General features: G+C 42.3%; 1 protein-coding gene across 2 annotated transcripts in view; it reads left to right on the forward strand.

The window, feature by feature from the left end:
• Nucleotides 1-20,408, forward strand: part of ARHGEF12 (Rho guanine nucleotide exchange factor 12) — a 3,716,336-nt gene that overhangs the window by 2,727,838 nt on the left and 968,090 nt on the right. For both annotated transcript variants that reach the window (XM_044081016.1, XM_044081015.1), the window contains one exon: nt 19,013-19,100. In XM_044081016.1, the coding sequence (XP_043936951.1) occupies nt 19,013-19,100 (88 nt within the window). The remainder of the gene's footprint in view (nt 1-19,012; nt 19,101-20,408) is intronic.

The following is a 20,408-nucleotide window of genomic DNA, read 5'->3' on the forward strand; positions in this document are numbered from 1 at the left end:
TGAGGGTAGGATGTTAGTCACGGTCCTCAGGTGTGCATATAGTACATGGTGTTACATTACTTAACACATGGCATTCATGCCTCAGGTGGTGCTGCAGGGCTGCCTCTGTCGGATGCACATATTACACTCCCTGTACATGTTTGTGAGCAGGTCATGTCATTTTAGGCATCCCTGTTATTATTTGAGTGAGTCAGAGGGGGTATCATTCCCAGGGTTCCTACTGAGCCAATGTATGTGCTATGCGTTGCCTCTTTGCCAAGGCCAGGGCATACTGGGCACGCCTCCTTCGGCCTACTGGGGCAGGCTCAGGTTGTTCCTCCTCCGAGTCACGCTCTGCCTGTGATGGCCTTGGCAATGGTGGGGGGCTGTTTGGCCCAGCCCTATGCTGGTCCTGCTGCAGCTGTTTTCGCAAGATCATATTATGTAGCATAGCACATACCATGACAATTTGGGTATCTGTAGTTGGTGTGTACTGCAAGGCTCCACCAGATGTGTCCAGACACCAGAACCGTGACTTAAGCAGCCCAAACACATGCTCTATTACATTACGTGTTTGTGCGTTTGCCTCATTATGGCGTTCCTGTTCAGGTGTGTGTGCGTTTCTGATGGGTGTCATCAGCCACGGCTCCAGTGCATAACTTGCATCCCCCACTAGGTGTCCGTGTGGGATGTTCCCATTGGCAAATGTCTAGTACAGCTGTGTCAAATGCCATATGTGGGAATCATAGTAGCTCCCAGGGCAGCCAGCACACACATTCATTATTATGCCCTGGGCTTCACACACGACCTGGCAGTTGATGGAGGGGAAGCCCTTGCGGTTAATGTAGGCCCTACCCCGCTCACCGGCTGGTGCTTTGATGCGTATGTGCGTGCAGTCTATTGCACTCACTACCTCAGGGTATTCCGCTATTTGCTGGAAGAGACGCATATTGCTGGCCAATACCTCACGGGCATTGGGGAAATATACATGATCACCGACATGTGCTGACATGGCACCCGGGAACTGGTGCAGTACTCTGGAGGCTGATGCCTGTGATATCCCCATCATATCACCAGTTGGTCTCTGGAAGGTACCAGTTGCTAGTATTCTTAGGCCAACACATACCTTGGTTTCCACTGGGATGGGTTCCCCTCTGTTGGTTCTGTGTGTGAGGCATGGCCTGCACAGCTCCACTATTTGCTGCAGGAGCTCTCTGTCCACTCTAACCCATGGTAGGTGACCCTGGGCCTGTACACTCTTCTCCGTCTCCTCACTGTAGGTTGTCTGGCACCATCTGCATTGTCACCACCCTCAGCAAGTCGCCTATGTCTCATTATGACAGCCCCTAACATTTCTGCTCTGAGTTCAGCTTTTTCAGTTTTCACTTCTAATAGCTTACGTCTGTCTTTCAGTGTCTCTTGAGAGAAACATCTTGCACTGCTGTTTGCAGAGTTTTAAGTGTTGGGCTGAGCTACTATTCTGCCTGTGTAATTGCCTGCTTGTAATTGTTTTCACCTGCTAGCTCCAGCAGTATTCCCTGCTAGCTTCCTACTAAATCTGTTGCTTCCTTTTTCCTTTCTGTTTCCTCAGGGGGGAGCCGTGTCCATACCAGCAGAAACACGCTCACAGTGGCTTACACGCGCACACACATGCTTACACGGTTCAGAATCTGCTTATTCGGGTTAAAACGCGCGCACACCAGCGCAAACAGTGTTACAAGTCTGCCAACAGGCTCCCACATGCTCAGTCTGCCCTACATGCGTGCACACCAGTGCAAACAGTGTTAAACATCTCCCAACACGCTCCCACATGCTCAGTCTGCCTTACACGCGTGCACACTGTCTTATTCGCGCCTCATGGCATGCACACGTGCGCATGCATGCCCAGCAAGAAACTTTGGTGTAGGCAACAGTGTACACCTTCCATTTCTTGACTTTCCCATGCTTATGTTGTGGCACTCCTCTTTCCATGATATGTGTCTGACATCTGTCATGTAATTCTGACCTCCAATGAACTGCATTTCTTTCTGCCATTCCCCCCTGTGATGTCACCTATCTCCTACTCTATTCCTCCCCCTTATGTATCTCTTACACTACTCAGAATGTGCTCATTTGCTATGTGACAGTGGAATTCAGTATCCTAACACTCATTTGCATCAGATTGCCAACTAATGCTTAGTTACATCTCTTAGACTCAGCTCCACTCCTTAGCAACCACTAAACGGTGGCCATGTTGTTTTTGGTCTGCTGGTCCCTGCATTGTAAAGCCATGTATTGCATAAAACCCACATTTGTGGGTTTATAACCTTCGTTTTTATGTTTTATATAGCGCACCCCATTTGCGCGGGGCTGCTCTGCGTTTAAACATTTATTTTTCATATTTGCATTGGGGTACCTTGCCAATGGCCACATATTTGGCCATTGGCATGCTGCCTGATACATATGCACCCTTTATTTGGTGCTGATATGGCTCCGTTGTGGTTTTTGCAGAAACTTACTCGGTTGTCAACTGAGTACATTTCTGCAGCTAAAACGGCTCTTACACGGGCTGCTTTGGGCTTCCTGGATCGCTAATCAACCTCATTTGCATGCTATTTGGCTGCAAGTGAGGTGATTAGCTTATCCACGCCCACTCCGTGTAAGAGATGTTTTAGCTGGTCTCTTACGGACTTTGGGCTGTTCCTGGATCGCGAAGTCTGCATGGAGTCTTACACTACTCTTAGACTCCGTGCAAGCCTTCGTGAATCCTGCTCCATATTTCCTCAATACTATTTAAACAGTGCATTATTTTCTTTGCATGGTATGTAAAGTATTTTAGCTATTTTTAAATGTGATGGTGATACTAATGTAAATTGGTGCTCCTGATTTCTTTTATTGTTTTTCGCCTTGTTCACCTTTAAGAAATGTGAGCATTGCAGTGTAAAAAAGTGTGCTTTTCTCATTCTTGCATAGGGTAATGACTGGGTTAAGTCCATTAGCTTAATCTTGTAACAACTTTTAAGAGAAAGCAAGCAAATGAAACAGAATATTGAATATTATAAGGATTTTATTGTAGTAAACAGTTTTGTTTCTTGTTCTCATGTCTCTAGCAGATAATCTGATATAGAGAAATGGCTTGGAGAAAATGTTTTCTGAAAACATTCAAGTGTTTTCTCAGCTGAGAGAGCTATAAAGAGAAGACAAAAACCAGACAGCACTTAATAGAACCACAGGATATACCATATGTCTTAGCATGGATAACCTTTCTTTATGGGTAGCTTGAGTCTGTGTGTATGGCTGTCAGTCTGGAACATTTGTTCCTCTTGGGAGGGAAAACTTAAATATTTGAAGATGTACATTGTTTTATGTGTTAAGTTAATAGATGGCAGCGGGGTATTGGGGGTGTATTTTTGTTTGAGGGTTTTCAGTAAAACAAAGTTCTACAAGATGTAACAGGTTCAAATGGAGATGACAAGAAACAGCTGTTTAAAAGATTACCTGCCAAACAGTATATGCAAGTAACACAAATGCTGAAAATAGACATTTAACAAAAAAGATGTTGTACATAAAAGGTGAGAATAATAATCGCTCAAAAATATGATGGGATAAAATTAAGTGGAGTTTAAAAATAGGGTGGAAATAAAAGAAAGGGCGATATGATAAAGAAGTAAGAATTATTTAGAGGTACTAACAAATGTTAAGGTATTGTAAAATATGGGGAATCTCATAGAGCAAGAAGAGAATCACTTGCAGAATGCTAAATAGAAAATAATGGATTATGTTGATAAAATGCATGAGTTTGGAAAGATTGCTGTTAAGCAACTGTTGTTGATAACAGTGGAGCACAAAAACATTTAACACAATGACTCAGGCAACAGAAAGTAGAAAGGGCTGTTACCAAGCTTAGGGAGCCTATAACAAGGAAGATAACAAGAGATCCTGTAGAAGTATTTGAAATAGTTTGAAAATTATCTAAAAGTCTGTATAAAGCAGAGACATATGGCAAAAGGTACAAATGGAAATATTTTTGGAAAAATTAAATATGCCAAGGTTAAAGGTAGAGGAGGCTCAATTACTACCAGTTAGGATAGGAGGAGATGAGATAAAAATGGTGACTTATTTCCATTTACAGGAAAGTCCCCAGGAATCGATGGTATTTCTATGGAAGTTTGGAAGGTAGGAGGAGAAAAACAGAAAGATCTGGAAGGTTTTGTTTAACGGTATTTTAAGAGGAGGAGAAGCACCAACATCCTGGAAGAAAGCAGTGTTAGCTGTAATACCTAAAGAAGGTAAAGATCCATCAGATCCAGCTTCATAAAGGCCCATTTCAATACTGAACCATGATTATAAAGTGTTTATAACTGTCAGTAGAATGGCAAAAGTCATGCCAAAGTTGATGGATATGGTTCAGTTGCCTTAATATTCAGTTCAAGCAGTCATGTCTGGTCATGGTAAAGGAGGAAAGGACCATGGAAAAGGGGGTGCTAAAAATCATCGTAAGGTTTTGTGTGATAATATTGAAGGTATTACTAAGCCTGCTATTTGCCATTCGGCCCGGCGAGCAGGTGTGAAGCGTATTTCAATGCTGATTTACGAGGAGACTTGTGATGTTTTGAAGGTGTTTTTGGAGAATGTGATCCATGTTGCTGTTACCTACACTGAGTGTGGTTTTGTGTTGGGGAGGCAAACATTTGACAACATTAACCGAACACTGATGAATGTCAGAAAATAACATTGTTAGTGTTTTGAAGCAGAGAAAGCATTTTACAAAGTAAGCTGGGACTTTGAGTAGAGCAATGGAAGCATTTGCATCCCCTGATAAAATTATAAGGTTGATTAGGAGGCTATATGAGGGAGTGGAGGCAAAAATTGAAGTGGGTGGAGTCCTGTCTGATAATCTCAGGCAGGGGTGTCCTCTTTCCCCTTTTTATTTGCTTTGTATTTAGAACCATTGGCAAAGAAAACAAGGGACTCAGAATTTTAAGGATATAAATGGTATGGTAGTCAAGAAAAGCTGGTGAATTTTAAGGATATAAATGGTATGGTAGTCAAGAAAAGCTGGCTCTGTTTGCAGATGGCATTTTTTATAACTGACAAAACTAGAAAGGGACATTACAGTGCTGTGCAGCCTACTGAGACAGTTTCACATCTTTTCAGGATACAAAATTAATGAAGCTAAAATGAAGGCAACAGCGGTAAATAATCTGCCCATATACAAATTGGTTCAGCCATATCCATACTTATGGGGACACGATAAAATTAAGTACTTAGGAGTATGGAATAAAAATGATCCCAGTGTGGCAGCTAAGGATATGTGGGAAGAGATTAAACAAAAGATAATACAAAAGCTGAGAAAGTGAAAGCTCTGTTATATGAATCTCAATAGTAAGATACAAGCAGTTAAAATGTTTTTAGTCCCTTTAGTCTTAAACACAGACTAGGCATATTTTTATCAACCAGGGAAGAAGTTGTGGATAGCAAATAATAAAGAGCTTAAGGATTTTATCTGGGAGGGGAAGACAGCAAGAGTCATGTGGGATAAGCTTATTCTTCCAGTAGAACATTGTGGATTGGGATTACCTGATTTGAAGGGGTATTTCAGAGCAACACAGTTAAGGCTCCTATACATAGCACAAGCACAACTATAATTCAAAATGCAAAGAGATGATGATGAAACGGGGGAAGCTGAAGAAAAAAGGAGAGATTGGGATTTGGGATGCAGGCCTTTAAAGAGAATAACAATTGTACAGAATATTATATTCATGAAGTAGCAAAAGCTATTCTAAGAATTAAGTCAACATGGAAATGGAGAAAGGAGATTCTGCCGATAGGGATGACTGCAGTTAAGGATACATGCAGTTAAGGATACAGAAAATAGGCAAGAAAGGGCTGGAATTTTTTGGAGAAAACTGGTAAAGGAACCAAGGTATTGGGAGCAAAGAACTAGAGAAGGAAAGGTAATAGAATGGGAAGACACCAAAAACTTATTTGAACTGCAGGTAAAAGATTACCTTTCCTAACTAGAGAAGGAAAGGTAATAGAATGGGAAGACACCAAGAACTTATTTGGACAGCAGGTTAAAGATTACCTTCCCTATCAGGGACTAATATCAGAGTATAAGAAAAGAGAAAGAAAGAGAGAGTCCTAAATGAAAGACCAGCACTGGTAGAGTTTTTAGTAGAATCTAGAACAGAAGTTGCCATTAAGAAAAGAATAATCAATAGAGTATATAAAATATTGCATGCTAACTATAAGAATCAGTCAGTGGAGATTTGAAAAGATTGGGAAGATAGACTGGATAAGCATTTCACAGAGAAACAATGGGGGATATATGTGCATCTCGCAAATATGCAACAAAGTGAAGAAGATTTAGGATCTTTGCTTGGAAATGTTTATATGCCCTTCTATTCTGATGTTGCAGTATTCATAACAGTAGGGCTTTGCTGCTTGCAGCGCCATTGTCTGATCAGTATACCAAAGTGTTTGTTTCAGGAGGGTACGTGTGATGTCTCTTACCAGGGCCATAAACCGACATTAGGTATAAAAGTGACGTCTGCATGTACCCTCATCAGAATTTTTCTGCCACAGTCATCATTGGATGCCTAATTACCAGTTCCACTTCTGCATCGCGTTTCTTCAGACGACCAAATTTCAGATCGTCAAAGGCCAGACGACTGCTTTTGACCATTACAGATAAGTGTCCTGTGGGGTTTTCTTGTTTAATTTCCTTACTGTTTAGACTTGCATGTCAACTAAGAAAGGGAAGTGTGATTGTGGGAGGCAAATTCCTCACAAGGACACACACGATAAGTGTGTTTTCTGTCTAGGCGAGGCCCACAACCATACATCCTGTTCAGTTTGTAAGTCGTTCATCCCCGAGACTCTACATAGATGATTAGCAGCTTTGAATCTATATCTTGAGAACCAAAGACTCCGGCACTTGGTGTTAGGCATGGAGGGAGGAGTAGGTCCATCCGACGATCCGCCTCTGAAGAAGGCGCAAAAAAGTCAGGCTGGAATCACAGGCTGCGCCTCAGGCATCCAAGCAGGGTCTAGAGGCGATTGAAGACCCGGAGGTCTGTTCAGACAATGGTTACTAAAGCAGGCCCAGGAACCTTAATGGAAGCCAGGGTGCGAGATACTGAAGGTATGTCCGCTGAGGTAATTCAGCCATTAGAGTCTGATGGTGGAGGGGAACCACATATCCTGTTTTTGGAAGCCCCTGCTCCTCCAATTCATGCTAGGCTGACGTCTGCTTCTCTTCTGTCTGCTCCTACAACCCTCTTGAAAAGGAAACAAAAAAAACAAGCACACTGAGCATCCACAGATGCCTGGTTTGGAATCTTTCTCTCAAAGTCTGTTTAAGGCATTACAAACACAGCAACTGCCCCCTACTCTCTCATGTCTCAACCACCCCTCCATGTGTCTGAGGAAGATTGCTCCTCTTCTGAGGAGTCCTTCTCTTATGAAACACAAATTGAATCCCCCATGGAATTCATGACACCAGAGGAGGAGGGAGGACTCTATTTCTCCTGAATCCCCAGGAGAAGAGTTCAGCTTTGGGGTGGGGATACTATCTCCCTTATGAGGGAACATTTTAAGTAGCAGGCCTCTGAGATTTCAGACTCCAAGAAAAGGTACTGTGACCTTTTGCAAATGGGGCAACCATCTCCCTCTGCTGTGCCTCCCTTACTGTCTGCTTTTCAGGATGCCTTCCTAGCTGCTTCACAGTCTCCTGACTCTCAACCCCCAGCAGCTAAATGACCTGATCGATTTTATAGGATCATCCAAGAGACACAGTTTCTTTTCAGTTACCCTCCAGCAGACCCTGCTGTTTTAGCTGTTTCTGCAGATAAGGCATCCAGACATCTGCCTTCTACTGCTCTTTGCTCTTTACCCAACTGAGAGACAGTAAATTTATGGACAGGACAGGATAAAAGGTATATACCTCCTCCACTCTGGCCATTAGGGCCTTGAACTACCAAACCCACATGACGAGGTATGTTCTAGATACCATTTCTAAAGTTTCTACCCTTCTGTCAGAGGTTCAGGATTCCCGTATCAGAGCACAATTAAATTCACTCCTCTCCACAGCATCCCAAGTGACCAGGCACTCTATTAAGTGCACTTATGATGCTGTGGAAGCTTCCTCCAAAGCTACAGCTTCTGAATCAGTACTTCGACGTTACTCTTGGATAAGGCTTCAGCCCCTTCCCATGGATGTTCAAACTAAACTGCTAGATGCACCCTTAGACAACAAGGCCCTTTTCAGGCAAGCTTCTGCTGAGCTTCTCAAATCCCTCCAAGAGAAGGGTAAAGAACTACAGAACCTCAAACACCTTCTGGTGTCCCCTCTTCCTAGATATCATAGGAATTGCCCTCAGAAGCCATCCTTTGTTAGAAGGCAATCTTTTCATTCAGTGCCACAATCAAAGGGATGTAGACAGCCGAGGAAGACTTCTCCTATATTTCCCTCCAGCTCTTCTACAACACCCTTTCGGAGCCAGCCTGATGAACCCAGGCTTCCTCCACTGTGATTCACCCACCTTGCATCTAACAGCACCCTTATCCTTTCAGCTCACCTTCTCCCTTCCCTCCTGGCAGAGACTAACAGCAGAACAATGGGTTCTCTCCATCATCTAGAGATGATATTACATGACTTGGTGGATGCTACCACCTTTCCAAGGTATTCCTCAACCACCAAAAAACCATATCCACCTAGTCCCACCCATCATTCATCAACTTTTAAATCAAGGCACCATAGAACCAGTGCCCACCCCTCAAAGAAATGCAGGTTATTCCAGAATGTTTCTGGTACCAAGGAAAAAGGGTCCTTGGAGACCTATTCTGGATCTATCCTTTCTAAACCTCTTCTTCCACGTTCCCAGTTTCAAAATGATCACCTTACCACTTCTCTTGTCTCTGATCCCCTCCCAGGCATTCTTGGTAACACTAGATCTCAAAGATGCCTACCTCCACATCCTTATTCATCAAGATTACAGGAAATTCCTCAGATTTTCAGTAGGCCCCTGTCATTTTCAATTCTTTGCATTGCCTTTTGGTCTCTCCACTGCCCCCCAGAGTGTTTACAATGCGTCTAGCCCCCTTTATTGCTCATTGCAGGACCCAGGGTATACAAATATACCCATACTTGGATGACCTGCTCATCCTTCATCAAGACCACCAACTTCTACTTCTTCATTTACAACAGGTGTCGAACACCCTCACTCTTTTGGGGTTCATGGTAAATGTAGAAAAATCTCACCTGATCCCCTCACAGGACATAATTTTCCTGGAGTGTAGACCCCGCACAGACTGCATGAAAGCCTTCATCCCAGACCAAAGGATTCAGGAACTCTGCCTTCTCCTTCTCATGGGTGGGGGGTGTACCTGTTTGCGTCCCCTCCCTCACTCTAATTCAAAAAGTCATCCTAAAAATTCAGAAAGACAAACCAAAAATCCTGCTGGTGACCCCCTTTTGGCCAAGACAGCATTGGTTTCCCCTCCTACATTCTCTAGCCAAGGGCGATCACCACAGGTTACTCCACCGCGTAGACCTACTCACACAGAACAAGGGATCCCTGCTACACCCACAGGTGAACAACCTAAAGTTGACCTTATGGGTGGTAGAATTCTAATCCCTTACAGACACCTTTATTCAGAGGACATACTCCATGCTCTCTTAGAACGCTACTCCTTCGATATAATCTGTCTAACTGAAACCTGGCTAAAACCTTCAACAAAAGACACTGCAGTCACCCCTCCTGGCTATAATATCTTGCGTCTTGACAGGGTTTCAAAAAAAGGTGGTGGAGTAGCTATCTTATTTAAATCTAGCCTTCAAATAACCGCTTTCCACCAAAAACCTCCTCAGGACTCTAATGCTGAAATTCTTATTACCAAACTCAAACTAAACTCTGTTAAATCTGTCTTTATCATCTGCATCTATGTCCCCCCTGGAAATAACATTTCCACCATCAAAAACATCCTATGTTGGCTATCTTTAAACTTACCCCAAGAAACATTCATCTTAGGTGACCTAAACATTGATTGGCAATCTTGCTGTAACAAACACCCTACTAGCCACATTAATCTTTATGGGTTTGCTCAAACTATCACCTCACCCACTAGAATAAATAAAGCCAACAACAAAGACAGTATCCTAGATTGGATACTCACCAACAGTCAGCCCCATACTTATGAAACAGGAACCCTCCCTGATGATATAAGTGATCACTTGCTTACCTACATTATCAGGCTCAAAATTAACCTTCCTACCCAAGGCATAACTAGAACAATCAGAACCAAAAAAAACTTCAATTTGGAACTCTTTCAAAATGAACTGAATGCTTGTAACTGGTCCCCCTTAAAACACCTTTCTCTCGATGAAGCTGTAGATTACTTTAATGCTAAATTCCTGGCCATACTTAACTACCATGCCCCCACTCGCTCTATTAGAATTAGAACCAAATCTGCCCCTTGGCTCTCAAAAGAAACAAAGCTAAAAATCCAACTCAGAAATAAGATCTGGATCAAATCCCGCTCAACTAAAAACACAACAGATTACCAACACTATAAACTACTGAGAAATGAGACCATAAAGGCGATAATGACCGATAAAAAAAACTATTACCTAAAATCTCAGCAAACTCGCAAAAACAACCCACAAAAGTTCTGGGCTAACATAAATCAGCTACTACAGCCAAGTAAACCTATCACACCCAACCCACAAGGCTCTGACATAAAGAATCCCAACCAAATTGCTAATGACTTTAATTCCTTCTTCACTGAAACAATTCAAACTCTAGCCAGTCAACTCTCTAGAAATGGCACAACTATATCCAACTGTAACTTAAATCCACCTCCCCCGTTTCTCTTCCAACCTGTCCCTACAACTTACATACTCTCCCTTATCAAAAAACTCAAACCTTGCACCCCCTCTGCTGACCTACTACCCGCCGAATACTTGCAATTAGCAGCCAGATCCATAGCCTACCCAATTTCCATACTCATCAACAGAACCATCACAGAGGGATATGTCCCAAAACTTTGGAAAGTCTCCCATATTTATCCCACTTCACAAGGGTGGAAATTCTACTGAAATTTCAAACTACCGCCCTTTAGCCCTGCTCTCTCCCTTATCAAAAATTATGGAAAGAAGTATACACAAGCAATTGCTGGACCATCTTCTCCAAAATAACTCACTTTCTAATACTCAACATGGCTTTAGACCTTCCCACAGTACCACCACTGCCCTCCTCACCTTTACAGACACAATCAACAAAAATTGCAACCATAACACGTTTTCCTCAGCACTCTTCTTAGACCTGTCCAAGGCTTTTGACAAGGTCAACCACCAAATACTCATACACATTCTCCAATCTTTGTCACTAGAAACCCAACCCATTAACTGTTTCAAATCCTACTTAAATGACAGACACCAAGCAGTACTCTGGAACTCCACCCTATCTTCCCAGCTACCTGTTAACATTGGTGTCCCCCAAGGGTCCATACTAGGTCCCCTCCTGTTTTCTTTGTTTATCAATGACCTCCACCAAGTAGTTCCCCAAGCTACATGCATTCAATACGCAGACGACTCCACACTCATTTGCTCAGCCACATCAGTACCTGATCTTCACTCCCTTACACAACACATATTTAACTCCGTTGAAGAATGGTTTTCTCAACACTGTCTCCTACTTAACCCAAAAAAACTAAACTCCTTCTCTTTACACCCTCCAGTAAATCTCCACCTATAGACTTTACAATAACATCTAAAAATGGCACACCTATATCACAAGATCCCACTACTAAACTATTAGGAATTACCATAGACAACAACCTTAACTTTGATACCCATATAAGCAACACTTTGAAAAATATTAACAAAAAAATAGGCTCTCTTTACCGGATCAAACCTTTCCTCACTCCAGAATCTAGACTCACTATTGCCCATTCCCACCTTATCTCTCCCCTCCTCTATGCCTCACCCATATTTACTAACTTGTCAAAAAAGAATCTTCTTAAATTAGAAAACTCTTACCACAACATAGCCAGATTTGCTACAGGTAACCCTTTCAGAACCCACCATTGTACTAATCTAAAGCAGCTAGGCTGGCTTGAATTTCAGCAGCAACTTAAAATTAATCAATTAACCATAGCCCATCAAATACTGTATCCACCTGACAAAACACCTATACTGTCTACCCTTATCTACCCCTGCCATAACCTAAAATCTCTAAGATCCGCACACAAACTTCTTGTAAATATTGACAAAGCAAACAACAAAGCTGGTGATTCCCTCTTTTCCAACACTTGGAAAACACTGGAACCTGCTTCCCTCTGAACTTTCTACTATTCCCTCAAAATCTCTCTTCAAAAAGAGACTTAAACTCCACCTCAAATCACAATGGCTGTGCCCCTGTACTAATCCTGACTAACTCTAGCTCTTGACACCTGACTAAAACCTATATCTTATAACCTATAACCTACCTCTTATTTGTATCCACTGTCATATTTCTCCTCCTCCTATTTCAAAAAAAAAAAAAAACACAATTGTACATTTTGCTAGTATTTCTTCAAAATGTCACTTGCAACATTATCCTTGTCACAGTTATTGTTAACAGTTATGTTACAACTAATGTATTTTCACACTTTATAACTATGTCTGCAGTTGTAATGCTTTTTATTTTTCTGTTTGTACTCTTTTTTTTACTCTTTACTTTCATGTTATTTCTTTAATGTAAATTCATCTTAAACTCTGGAGCTTATCTCCCCGGGCCTCTACTGAAAATGGACATGTATCCAGCTAGACTAGCCCGGTCAACAAATGTAAAATAAAAAGTAAATAAAATAAAATAAATACTCAGTGTTCTGCAGGAGGCCAGAAAACCTGGCACTAGGAGAAACTATGTAGCTAAGTGGCACATATTCTCCAATTGGTGTCCTAGGATCGACCAGGACCCCATCACTACCCCCATACCAAGGGTCTTATCCTACTTGTGTGAGCTTCTCCAATCAGGACTAACATATTCTTCAATCAAAGTCCATTTGTGTGCCATTTCTGCCTGTCTGCCCATTTCACCCCCCCCCCCCCCCCTGGCATCCAGACTGGAAGTCAAACTTTTTCTAAAGGGAGTCCTCCACATCAATCCCCCACGAAAACCCATCCCTCCAACGTGGGACCTAAACTTTGTATTAGAAAAGCTAACCTCGCAACCCCCCCCCCCCCTTGAACCAGCACACACTGTTTCCCTGAAACAATGCACATTGAAAACAGTCCTGCTTGTAGCCCTCACCTCCACCAGGAGTGTTCAGAGATCCAAGCCCTTATGGCCACCTCTCCCTACCTTGTTTTTCACAAGGACAGAGTAGTCCTCAGGACCAACCCTTCCTTCATGCCCAAGGTAGTTAATGAACTCTCACTGAATCAATCCATTAACCTACCAGTTTTTTATCCTCATCCACAAAATGCCTCAGAAAGGACCCTACATTCCTTGGATGTACACAGACAACTTTGATATTACTTAGATAAAACCAAAGATATCAGGAAGTCAGATCAGTTATTTATTTTCTTCCATCCCAGAGCCCTAGGGAAAGTTGTCTGTAAGCAAACGAGAAATCCCTACAAGGTAACATTAAACCTCATTCTACCAGTGCAGCTGCTTCCTCTACTACCTTTTTCAAAGGCATAGACTTCTGTTCTATTTTAGAAGCAGCTACTTGGACCTCTCACTACACACCTTCACAAAACACTACAAGTTGGACATAGCATCCCATGCTAGAGCATGATTTGCCAGGACTATCCTATAGGGTCTACTTGACCACAGGACCTCTTCCTCCTCCCAGGTTCATATTTAAAGCTCTGGTACTCTCAATACTGTTATGAATACTGCAACATCAGAATAGAAGGACAGAATAGTTGTGTAGGAACTTACCATAACTTTAGATGTCCTTCTCTTCTGTGTTGCAGTATTCAGTCCCACCCACCTACCCCCTATCTCTTTCTGACTACTATCCCAGGTATCATCTGTGGGCACATTGCCATCATCTCCCCTGGTCTCAACCTTACAGAGCCATCCTACTGCCCTGGGATTGGCCTACATGCAAGTCTAAGGGTCTCATATTAGGACCCTCCTGGTCAAACCTCTCAAGCACTACTGTATGCGGCAAAACAATCCTGATGAGGGTACATGCAGGCATCACTTTTATACCCATCTATTTATGGCCCCGGTAAGAGACGTCACACGTACCCTCCTGAAACAAACTTTGGTGTACTGGCTGGACAGAGGTGCTGTAAGCAGCAACTCCCTACTGTTATGAATACTGCAACATTGAAGAGAGGGACATCTAAGGTTATGTTAAGTTCTTACACAACTATTCTATATGTATTATTATACCCCTTAGAGACGCCAAAGAACTTTTCCTCAGGTAGACAGCAAATGTTGGAGGTGTGATCATGAAGAAAGCATTAACTGGGAACATATTTTCTGGGAGTGTAATGAGTTTGGCAGACTTCAAAGATTCCCTACAGACTGCTCTCTTGGAGATGCTGGGTGAACAAATTGGGTGAACAAATTTGCTCCTACCCTTTGAGCATGTGTGTGTGTGTTTGTTGTGGTATTCTTGGTCTGTTTGAATTAAAAGACCCGGTTCTTCACAGGGCTAGGCCCGTTTAACTTAGAGGACCTAGTCCTCATGTTGCTATTCCACTGTATTTTATTTGCAAATTTTTCCCGTGTGACTGAATCTGTCTGTTGTTTAGTGAAAAACCTAGTTTTCTTTCTTTACACCAGGCTAGGCCTGTTTAACTTAGAGGGCCTAGTCCTCGTGTAATTCTTCTGGCCCATTTTAGTTAGAGGACCTAGTCCTCAGTCATTCTCATTCTCTTTCCCCTGTGGTTGCTTGTGTGTTGCAATGTCTAAGGATAGCAAGGAGCACAAACCCTCTGGGTTTAAAAAATGTATGAAGTGCTCCCAGAAAATGTCTTTGATGGTTGGCCACAGTAGCTGTGTCTACTGTTTGGGAGCCATCCATTTGCAAGAATCATGTTTGTTCTGTCATGCATTCTCTCCTAGAGTGTTGCAGGAGAGAAAGAACATACTGATACTCAGGGGTCTTTTGAAGCCAACCTTCGAGGAAGCTTTGTCTGGTTCTTCGACTACTTCATCTAAGTCTTTGAAGTCAAGCTCTGACTCAAAATCAAAAGGTTCAAAAAGACCTTCTCCGGCATCGGCTAGTGTTTCGGAGCCACCTGCCAAATTAACAAAACCTGCCTCCTCGACTCCTCAGTCTTTGGAGCTGAAGGAGAGCTCTGTGGTTTCAGAGTTGGTCACAGATACTTAGGTGCCGACTGCTGAACACTTGCAAATAGTTGACTCTGCTTCTCAGAGCCGGTCTGTAGAGTCCCTACCAGTCTCTGATCATCAAATCTCCAGTGCCTTCTAGGTCGAGATCCCCCAACCTTATCTTCCAGGTCTTCCAGGAGTCTTTTGGAAGAAGATGTGGAGAGGGTAATACTGAGACTCCTCAAGTCGTCTGCCCTGCCTAAATTTTAGTTGGCTCTGACCCAATCGGCTCCAGAGCCAATCAAACCAGTCTTGTCTTCATCTGTGATTCCTCCTCCGAGCCATGTTGGTTTTTCAGAGCCAGAGTGCTTGTTACCAATGGAGGAACCCTTGGTTCCAGCTCCCCTTGCTGTTGCATTGGAGCAGAGTTCGGCTCTGACATGCTCAACCCCGTCCGTCATGTCCAGGGGACCGAAGCTCATCTGTCGGCGCCGAGGGGGGGGGGTTGAATTGATTGTTGCCAGTTCTGAGCCTTCATCTTGGTGCGTCAGCCAGGGTGAGCTCAGACCCTGCATCTATCTCGGAGCCGATGGCTCGGGCTCTGGCACCGTCCTTTGTCTCTTCGGAGTGGGGACAAGGCATCAAGGAGGTATCTGCGCTTCCGGCTGGGAGCCAGCCATTATCAGTTTCGTGCTCTGCCCTTTGGTCTCACCACAGCCCCCAGGTTGTTCACCAAATGCATGGCAGTAGTGACAGCTCACCTGAGACGTCAGGGATTCCAGGTGTTTCTGTATTTGGACGACTGGCTCCTGACCACCCCCACCAGGCATCTACTTCTCCAAATCAGGGACGCTACCATCCAGCTTTGTGCTCAACTCCGGATCTCCATAAATTGGGAAAAATCTGCATTACTGCCCTCGCAATCTGATTTTTATAGGCGCGGAGGTAGACACAGTGGATATAACAGTTCGTCTTCACGCCGAAAGAGCGGAAACCTCATCTCTCAAATTCAGCGACTTCTCCCACTTTGGAAGGTCAAAGCAAAGTGGATTCTTCAACTTCTTGTAATGATGGACTCAACCATTCTGTTAATACCTTTAGCCAGGTTGCACATGAGAATCCTTCAATGGCTCCTGTTCTCCCAGTAGTCGTTCCAATATCTACTGCTGAATCACTCTATTCTGCTGACAGAATCATGCAAAAAGGACCTTCGTTGGTGGATAGCCCCCAACAACTTGTTCACGGGAGCTCCCTTTGTGCCTGCCCAAACCTTTGCCACTGTGACCACGGATGCCTCCCAGGTCGGGTGGGGGGGCATTATCTGGGCAGGACTGTCCTCGGCACATGGCAAGAACACGAGGCTCATCTGTATATCAACGTTCTGAAGATGAGAGCGATGCTTCTGGCGTTGCAAGCACTTCAGGACCTTCTTCCTCCGGGGACGTTTGCGATACAATCGGACATGTTGGTTGTGTGGTACATCAACAAACAGGGAGGTACCAGATCTTACCCACTCTGTCGAGAGGCCATGCGAGTTTGGGAATGGGCGATTTCTTCCCAGTGCTTTCTGGTGGCAACGCACATTCCAGGGACAACAAACGTGATAGCCAGCAAGCTGAGCCAGGCAATCTTGCTGCCCCACTTGTACTACTACCACCACTGTCTGTTACCTTGTGCAGCTTTTTCATTTTTTCTTTTTTAATTATTGTGCCTCTAAGTCGCTCTCAAACACCTTCCAGTTGCCCCAATGACATTTTTGTAGCATAACGCTCAAACCCAAATTTAAACAACATTTAATAAACTCCTTTAAAGTACCTTCATCACTTTTCCATATAATAAGTGTCAAAGGAAAAATATACTTTAAAAATGATCAAAACACGGTAGGTTCAGGTTAAGGCACTTTAATCTTGCAGCAAGGAGACAAAAACGTGCTAATACAGAGTTTGTCTAACTAGAATCAGGAAATAAAGGTGTTTTTATACATTTTCTAATAAGACATTGCCTACCAAGCTGACGAAGTGAATCACAAGTTCTGTCATCATTACTTCACAGTCATTGTTTTTACAATATTCTGCTGGTACCATCAATATTTGTGAGAAAATTCCTAAGAAAAACAACGTGGCCTTGGTTACCACCGGTCAGATATATGCAATGTTACCATTCAAGGTGCTATGGCTAATTCGAGCACAAAGCAAGTATAGATTGCAGTTCATTTCTCTAACAGTCCTTTGTCTGTGTTATCTCTAAACCTCTGCAGCTGCACATGTTCTTATGCTTCGAACAGAGCTGATTGTTTAAAATCATTACATTTACAGAATATAGCATTGTTCATTCATTTTTCCTGACCCAGCAGATAATCACCTGCTTCTCAAGTACATTTCCAAAAGGCATAAACATGAATATTGCTGTGCTAGCAATTACTAGGTCAGAGGGCATCTTGCAAGTTTCAGAAAGCACACTGCAGTTTCAAAAAGCATCTTTTCAGTTTCATATGAAACTCAACTGTATATAAAACAGTGCATATGAAATAGAATGAAAAACGTGTTAACTTATTTAGTTTCTAATAAGCATTAAGCAAACACACATTAATACATATTTTTCTGGCAAAAAGCATCATTCAAAGATCTCAAATAAGTAATTAAATGTTGATTATATCGGGATGAAAATACAAACACCTGCTCCCAATACCACTTGATATCTGCATAAAGGAGGCAATAAGCAGCTAGTGACTGATGATTGGAGCAAGGATTAGCATGAAGCAGTAATAAGCCTGGTAACTCAGTTTATCTGTGTTGTAGGTAAAGAATGGACTGCAATGAATATGTAAACACTTTCTGATTGGATTACTGATTGCCTTGTCTTGCTGTCAAGTCACTAAATAATTACTGATGGGGAAAACTACTGTCAAAAGCTGCTTTACAGCAGGTCGGGCTGCTTCACAGCCTATTTCAAGAACATGTTTGTTATAGACATTGGTGCCACTGCTGCTTGGTGGTTGTATTACCTTCATGAAGCATTATTGTTTTGAATACGATTCCATAATTTGACCGTGAGCTTACACCATGATGCTTCAGGACTTTTCTTATGAACTTTTGCCTTTTGACCTCATTTATTTCTGGCTGACGAACGATGGTTAATTTATACTTTCAGTTCTTTCCATTAGTTACCTACAAAACAGTGTTTTCAATTTCAGATATAACAAATGCCAGTTGTCCTCTCCTTTGCAGTATATGGTTACACTGCATTCCCCTAACCCCGATACCAACCTTTCCCGTCTCTGGATATCAGAGGTTGAATTTTTTTGCTAGTTGGACAACCATGTCTTTTTAGTCTTGTTTTTTGTTTTGTGCCTTTCAGGATGTGCTCATGTAGAGGGTGGTCAAGCAAAGGCACACAGTTATGCATACCCTCCTTGCCCAGTATATGAGGTCATGCCTAAATACACAGGGTGAGTGCTCACATATGACTGGGAGCTACAGAAGTTTCAGAATTGTGCCAAGGCGGGTGTTGTCAGAATAGAAATTCCTAACAGAAGACAACTGCAAAGGTATTTTTCACTGATCAGCTGATCTGATATCTGTTAATTATGGTGAGTATCCTTACATAACTTTATGTTCTGACAAATAAAAAGATACCTTGGTGCTTTGTAAAACACTAGTATGTCCATCTTGTATTTTTAACTCTCTAAATGAATTATGAGCTCTACAGTTTTTCCATTTTAAAGTGTTAAAAGATTTTTTTAACATGTTTGTTTTTTCTCCTACCAGATAATAAAGGCTTCTTTGTGATTTCCATGTGTGAAAATGGTGCCCTGATTTACGAGCTGGTAGCTCAGACAGTAACAGAACAAAAAGTGTGAGTAGTAATCACTAGCTATGGCAGTATCTCTTAGTAAGCAAACAAGATAATTCTGTATTCTTTGGAGTAATCACTAACTGTACATTATATCTTACTAAGCAAACTAGATCATTTTGTATTTCATATTCTTTGGACTTCATGATGATGTCTTGAGCAGATTTTATACTCCAAGTTCACTACCTTTGTTGAAAATCGTAAGATGCCTGTTGTCATTCATCACTAGAGCTTAGAGGTTTGTCCTGAGCAGTTTAGGGTGATGATCTATTGAACTGTGTAAACACAGTCTACCACTGTAATATCTGTGGTTAGGGATAAGGGTACATAAACCTGGACATGGTTGACATCCTTCAATGGTGTTACCCTGAGCAGGGCAGGCATTATTCACTTTCTGCGTTCATCCTTCACTGGAAGTTGCACCGTAAATTGGGCAGCTTCACCACAAGACTACTAAAGCCAGTAGACCTTTAGGTGCAAGCTAAGCACTTCAGGTGCCTAGTGCAAGGGCTAGAGGGACTTGCTAAGCTATAAAGACATTTGTTATTAAGCTCAAAGGCATAGACTAACTTCAGCGAGCATTAATTTGTAGGTGTGCACGTTGTCTAACAACTGCACAAGTCCTTTCACTAAGTGTAGGTACACTCTGTGATATCTAAATATTTTTAAGGCAGTAGATAAACTGCATTATAGACTTGTATTACTTCTACTGCAGGAGTGAGATAAACATTGCAAAACTGCATCAGGATTCATCACATGTACATAGATTCCACAATGGTGAGAGAAGTGAGACAACAAAATGGAAATGGGATCTAATATGTTGCAAGACTACAACCTATAATTTTGTTAATCTAACTGTGTTCTCTTTGTTACTTTTGGTATTTCTACATTATGATTTAATAATGCTGAAGTATTAGCTTGCCCTGCCACTTGTGCAGTTTTGTTAGTATCCTGTGTAAGAGACAGTTTAGATCCTTATCACTTTAAGATGGGAAGTGAACCCTTTATATGCAAAGCATTACTAAAGGGTAATTCCAGTAAACATGCATCTATTTGTAGTTTGCTAAAACATTTGAAGTCCTTTCCAGTTTATATGGGAAGGTGCATCTTTTCTGCATCCATATTATCCCATCTGATTTGTAAACATTTTTACATTGTGCAGCTGTAGTTGTGATGCATAGTGCTCAAAAGTTGACTGCAGATGGGTGCTAGATAAGTGATGATGCTGTCTTGGTCTTTTGGAAACCTGCTTGGTTTATTCTTTGAAGCCATTGCTGCTGTAATAGAACTGGGTAGCTATTTATTTTGGTC

This window comes from Protopterus annectens, chromosome 8.part0 (genome assembly GCF_019279795.1).
Source record: "Protopterus annectens isolate FY-2018-M chromosome 8.part0, PAN1.0, whole genome shotgun sequence".
Taxonomy (NCBI): domain Eukaryota; kingdom Metazoa; phylum Chordata; order Ceratodontiformes; family Protopteridae; genus Protopterus; species Protopterus annectens.